Source organism: Notothenia rossii (assembly GCF_949606895.1).
Source record: "Notothenia rossii genome assembly, chromosome: 2".
In the NCBI taxonomy this organism is placed as follows: Eukaryota; Metazoa; Chordata; class Actinopteri; order Perciformes; family Nototheniidae; genus Notothenia; species Notothenia rossii.
The window spans coordinates 66,924,927-66,931,861 of NC_136904.1; the positions used below are offsets into that span (position 1 = coordinate 66,924,927).

Genomic DNA, 6,935 nt, shown 5'->3' on the forward strand with positions numbered 1-6,935 from the left:
CAAACTGCAAAGAGAGAGAAATCATGTGTTTCAGATAAAGCTCTGGGCGGAAAAGCTAGCACATTTTCTTCGGAAAATTGTGGACATTAGGGACTGGAATTTGCGCAGCTTGTACAATATCAAAAGATTTAAGATACATACTTAAACTAGTACAAGAAAAAGTGATACATTACTCTGACACAGCTGTGCGAATCCAACTCAAAATAATGAAGCAAAGTCATTTTTTTGTCCACATTTCTGCTGTTATGGCTATAACAAATATATAATTTCCTCTTATTGAGTCAAATATGAAGTATTTTTACCTGAAATATTAGCTTTTTAACATGTTTTTTTACATCTAAAATACTCTATAAATGGAACATACTCTTATTCCGACATCATTAATGTTACATAAATCAATTGTAGGGACATATTCCTGTGCAATAGTGTTAACATATGACCCACCGTTGTTTACATGTGTTTCTTTGTGGTTAAATCTCTAGGTGGGGTCTTGTTCATTTGCTTTGTGTGTTCTTGTCTTATTACTATCTTGAAAAATTATTGTTTATAATTGATACCATTTCACTATAAGCGCACTGATTAGAGAGCAAACTCCCTCTTGCATACCGTCTTCCATAAAATGCTGCTGGTTGATCCGGGGGTTTCTGTGCACAGCCTGAGTTGCCCTGTGTCAGAGGCCTGGAAAACTAACACTTCCTGCCGTTCCAGGAGGAGATTACAGTGAGCTGAATAATTAACGAAAACAAGCTAGCAAACATCAAATATTGAAAAGGGAATGTTTATATGCTAACGATTAAGATGGCGAGCGAAGCACTTACTTGTCTAAAAGAGAGAGCTTGTCAGCCAAATGCATCTCCTCCTCCTTACCTACCTGTAATTTCACAACACTAAAGAAGCACCAGGAGTCCTTCCTCCCTGTCTTAAGCATTGTTCTGATAAATAATTAAGTAGGCTAAATTAATAATGAAGGCTGAACAACCACAGCGGTGAGACATCCTTTCGTGACCTCCCTTAAGCCAGGGGCCCTTTATTCTATGACTTTGCAACAGGTTTTCAAATAGGGAGAGTCACTTCAGCCATTATTATGTTATTACAAGTTATTAATGAGCTTGATCAGAACGGGTGCTCTAATTACAGCATTACATTTAGGAAACAAAGCAACAAAACAACTCCCTCCATGCTCGTTGCTAATTAGTAACTCTTCTGATTAGACCTCCCTACGTGTCTTTTTTCATGTTTTTCTGCCGCTGTTGTCTCTCAAAGGTGTGGACCTGCTTGCAAAGGAAGCTCTCTTGACCTCCGTGTTGACAACTCTTGAAAGCAGATGGCCAATTCTCTCCAGACTACTGGTAATTCACTCCACTTGATGGGATTTACAGGCAGCTTTGCATATTCTGCACTCATCCCTGTCACTTCAACTATCAAAGCGTCACATGGCCTTTCAGAGTGAACAAAATCAAGGGTGGGGGGGGGGGTTCAGAGAAGAAGGGATTGTGGCTCTTGCTCAGAAATTCTGCCACAGGGAATGTACGGTATCATATCATTGGATTTAAATTCTTGGAATACTGCAATCATGGAATCCTAAAAATGAAATGGGAGCAACTGGTACTTAGGAAGGCAAGAGATGAATATTAACACCTAAACTTGTTTTTGATACGGATGAATAAAATGGCACAAATTCTTGAACATTCATTAAGTGCACCTTTTAAAGATAACACAGACTCTGCTTGTTTATCTAAAGTAATAGGCCTACAAGCCAAAAAAGACTATAGGCAAAATGCCACCACTGTGATGATTACAAAAAATGCTGAATACACAGTCAACTGTGCCGAAAGGATATAAAAAAAACCTGTCCAATTAATTTGAAAAGCTGTGGTTCCCCATTACCATTCCATGCAGATGCTTAATTAATGGAGAACCAGCTTTTCAATGGAGGTAAATTAGCATCTTAATAAGACCTCAAAAACTACATTGCTTATTGGGCTTGTGAAATATCGAGCATGAATTTGTCCTGAACCCGGAGAACATTATCCCCTGACTCAGCAGTTTTTTTAGTGTTTTAGCGTCTTTCAGGCACAATGTTTTGGTTTACAGCCCACAACTGTTTAGGTTGAGTCTCATGGCTCTCATCAGTGTTACTGCCAGAAGTACAGACATTTGATTTCAGCAACAAAGTTCTGATAAACCAATGGGAACATTTCACAAATAACTAGTAGGGGTGTAACTGACCAAGAATACATCAAGTTAAATCTAATTGGTCAACTCTTGCCTATTTTAGACTGATTGTCGAATCGCATTGTTGTGTCTTTGTCCTTTTTCTAGTGGAACGAAGCAGTTTTTCTTACGCGTAAAAAGTGCGGGACAGATGCCAGCCAGATACAAAGAACCACGTTTTCCCACCAGTACGATGATTTGACTGTGAGATTGGCATTTAAATCAGGCTCTTTAGATAAAATATTTGAATATTTGGTGTGAACATGCCTGGTGAAATATTGTATTTCACAATATATGTACAGCATTTTGTGTTGCCCTCTAGTGGCCACAGAAAAACTGAATTTACCTGTCATAAATGTTAAGTACTTCAAAGTACTTTCCAGCTTTTAATGTGCACCCACAGTATGACAGAACCAGTGCCACGCTTCCCCCCTACAGTAAGGTATTTCTTGTAAGAGTAATCCGTTAAAACAAGTATATTTTCCTGGTTAAAAGATGTAGAAAATTCCAATCTAAAACAAATTTAAAATAACTTATTTCCAACCATCAGTACTATCCCAGTATGCCATGACAGTGTGACAGCGAGCCAGCTTGATCAATAACCTAAAACTGAATAGCTAAATAATATTTCTTATGTATGCTTTTGGCATGTCAGAAATGTCTTCAGTGAAAATCACTTCACTTGCAGTTATATCACTTCCTCAATACGTTGGCTGGTGACAGAAAGGTTTCACAGTTCTTTTAGAAGACTTGTGAAGTTTTACTTTAACACTTCCTATGTATAAATTACGGGTTCCATTACCCAAACATAACATCAATAAATGCATTAATTTGCAAAAACATACAGCATGTAAAGAAATAGGAACAAATGTTGTTTCTGTAACAGTTTAGTCGATCAAGATGTATTTTCCAGAACACTCCTTATAATGCATGTATCTTGGTGACACACTCTGTTCACCACAGACATCTCAAGACCAAGTCTATCCCTGGGCTCACCACAGAACAAAGATTAACTTAGTGTCAAGATGCTCAGATCTGCCTCAGATCTGCCTTCAAATGACAGTCATTCATGACCATCCACAGATACAAACCAACCAGAATGCCAATCTTTGTCAACGCTCTTCCCTTTCTCTTCTATTCCACCAAACAGAATCTCAGTCATCCAGAGTTCAAAGCCAGTACTGCTCAACATGGTACCCCTATCCCCATTTTAATGACACTACAGCCCATAATTATCTGAGTCTTAGCACCGAGGTGACACGGAACTCATCACAAAGCCGTTTTTCCAGCCTGGCTCATTCTCCCTAGCTGAATACTGTCACACATTAATGTTGTTGTTAAAGTGCATGATATGCAGGAAGGAGTGGATAATTAAGCCCGGTGCAATTACCGTGAGTTTTTTCTTTTATAGTTATTATTTCTGAAAGGAGTTTTTTACGACAGACCACGTGTCACCTGTTCTGTCCTATTAATTGTAATTGATGCTGGGGGCATGTGTGTACGTGTGCTTTGTTCTCAGTATATGCTCTTAAGCCTCCTCAAGGCGTGTTGGATAAAAGCCTTGAGATGCATATGAGTGTCAGGAAGTGAGAAAAGTGTGTACATACAGGATGTGCACTATTATCAGTCACGAGCAGATCATCAGCACCAGCGACAACAACACTAAAGCATCCTCCAATATAATCATTAAGGAGCATCTAAATAAACATATGCTCACACACCAAAAACCACTTCAAATTAACATATTAAAGACAAATCAGCTCATGCATCACAACCACTGACATTTGGAATAGATGAATGAATCAATCAATAGACTTTTTTTATTTAAATCTAAAATTGTGCATTTAAGGGATTACACCATGCATTTTGAAGCTTTACTTTTAGGGAATTATCCTATTCTCAACTGTTGTATACTTTACCGGGGTGTCTAATTTCACATTTTTTCTTCCTTTTAAATCACTAATAGGCTACATTAAAACCCTCACATGTTTGAGTTTTAGTTCCGTCTAATTAACTTATAATCATAATCAAATTCATTTTGAAATCCAAATGAGGTCTCTTGTTTCTTATACATAGATTTGTTTTCTTGAAACCTCCTGCGAGTTCTTTCTATGATGTTTGATATCAGCACTCTCTTTAGTTCAACATCCGAGCCTACCCTGCTGGTATTGGGAGCTGCAAACGGCAGTCATGATTCCATATTGACGTGTGGCTGTTATGAGCTATAATATCAATACTGCCCGTGGCCGTGAGTGTGTGTGGAATCGGCTCGGAGCTATTTTAAGGGCTCAGACTTGGACAGGCGACAGGGGAAATATATGGCGGCACATTCTGATTTACAGAGGGAGGCGAGGAGGCGCTGCAGCCTGGTCCGCTCCTTCTGCTTTTATCGCTCTGGGCAAGGAGCAGAGAAAACAAGTTTACTGCTCGATGTCCCATAAAAGAGAACAAGTAGATTTGTATTTAAAGGTACACTTGATGGAACGACTAGGATATCAAAAAAGCCAATTAAATAAGATTTATCAGTGCGTTTTATTGAAATTAAGGGAATTTAATGCATGATTAGTATAAATATCTCCAATTTGACTGTAATGTAAGTGACAGATTAAGTACACAAACCTCAACTATCTCCTGTTAATAACAGTGTTGCTTTTATTATTGTGGCGCACACCGCGTTTTTCCCGCTTCCCAGTCCTTATCCAGCTACATTTCCCGTTAAAATGCCCCTCACTGCTGCTGTTTCTCTCGGATCGAAATCATTGATCCGTGCCTGCCAGGTGATAATTTTGACATGCCTCGCTGCCATGCTCCGAGACAAACTCAACCAGCACATCCAAGCAACCCCCCCTCCCCAAAAGAAAACTCTGCATCCTCTCATCACGGGGCTTTGCGGAACTCGGGATCACACCGCAGAGTCCAAACACACGAAGGAAAACGACCCACAATGATATCTTATCTGAGAGGTCCTCTAAACTTTGCAGAGTCAGAACACGCGTCTTTATTGTAAGGCACAAAGATGGCAAAACTCTGCCCGTATGATAGGACTCTCACCGGAGCAGTTCCAGCCGGTTGGCGTCTGGCAGTCGCTGAGAGAGGACGGGAAGGCGCGCAGCTGCTCCACAGGTAAAGTGGCGAGGAACGAAACCAGGGTGATCCGGAGCCAGCCTCCCGCCGTCCCGCTCCACTGGCGCGGCCGCCGGGGCTCCGAGAGCGGTGCCTGCGCCGCCACGGAGAGACCCATATCTCACTGGCCCAGACCGCACGGGCGAGCTGGGGAAGAGACGCAGACTCGCACCGACAACTCCAATCCCGGCAGGTTCAGCGGGGCGCCTAGAGACCGACAGCAGACCATTTTCCGAGCGACACCGTGCGCCCCATGTAGCAGTGCGCCCCGGGGGAAGAGTGGCTCCAAGCTGCAATAAGAGGGTGGCGGTGGTTGGAGGTGGTGGTGTAAGGGGGGGAGAACTGCCGAGGGTTGGTGAGCGATGGAGGAGTGGGATGGAAAAGTTAGCCAGGCAAGGTAGAGGTACTTGCGGGAAGCCTGAGGATGCTCAAGGGTGAAAACAGGGGAGGAAAGATGAGAAATAAAAAAAGAAAAGAAGCGGGGGTGATACAAAAAGGAGGAGGAGGTAGCCAGAAAAATCCCACGGAGAGGTTTTCGGAGACGATTGGGTGATAGTATCCACGGGTGACACGAGCAGAACTCCTGCAGGAGCGGAGCGGTCCTTTCGTTTACTTTGTATGTGTGGTGCGTTCAGTGGCGCTGCGAGTTTCTCCCTCTCCCTCTCCCTCTCCCTCTCCCTCTCTCTCTCACCAGCAGCTGGTTTCTACTGTGCTTATGATCACGTGATGTGAAAAGGGAGGGGGGGGGGAGGCTGCTCTTGTAATAATTGGAATATCTTACTGGTGGAAAAAAGAGAGTTAGTCAGAATGAGAGATAGGTGAAGAAGGAAAAGGGACCACAGTCCTGGCGCTATCAGTTGGTAGGTATTGGCTACACCCAGAATGGGGAGTAGGGAGGATAAGAGAAGGGGGGATGCGCTTGCCTTTATAATTGGCTAGGAGCATTTAAAAAAAAGTCTGCAGAAATCGATTCGTCCAGCCAGGCCTCAGATAATTGCCCCGCTTTGAAACGACACAGACGCTATTTCTGGGTCTCTGCCTCCAGGCATTCCAGAGAGACCTCAATATTATTCATTTTTTTGTTTGGACATAACCTCTCTGTGTCACGCGGGGCACGCAGGATGCGGCCAGTGATTGACTTGCATTTGGCCAGGAAAAAAGACGTAGGAAGTGTACGGCATCTGTGCAGAGCTAAAGGGGCCAACATCAGGTTGAGAACACTCACCCTCTTTGAACCGCGGAAATTAGAAGCCACACGCATGGAAAAGCCCAGGAAAACAAAGGGGCTGCTGTTAAGAGCCGTAACGACTATAAAGACACTTGACCTCATGATTATAAGGAAGCAAAGCTGCAGCTGCCTGTAAACAAATACATCCTTTATTGCTTTTCACTTTAAGGTCATTACATGGGAATATCTGTAGTTTGTCTTCGGTAATGGGGTCATGTTTTATCTGCCGCTGCAACTAGTCGCATACGGACACACATACCTGCACGCTAGAGGTATTTTTTGGCATCGTAATGAGGAAAAAATATGGATTTCTTTACACACAAACACACAAAGGTGCACCAAGACGAATCTCAAGTGTTGGTGATAATGA

General features: G+C 42.5%; 1 protein-coding gene across 2 annotated transcripts in view; it reads right to left on the minus strand.

Annotated features, from left to right (window-relative positions):
- LOC307030687 (tomoregulin-2-like) overlaps window positions 1–6,003 on the minus strand; it is a 120,808-nt gene extending 114,805 nt beyond the window's left edge. For both annotated transcript variants that reach the window (XM_079667268.1, XM_079667267.1), the window contains exon 1: window positions 5,266–6,003. In XM_079667268.1, coding sequence (XP_079523394.1) covers window positions 5,266–5,455 — 190 coding nt within the window. In that variant the 5' untranslated portion in view covers window positions 5,456–6,003. The remainder of the gene's footprint in view (window positions 1–5,265) is intronic.
- Window positions 6,004–6,935: the final 932 nt, after the last annotated feature.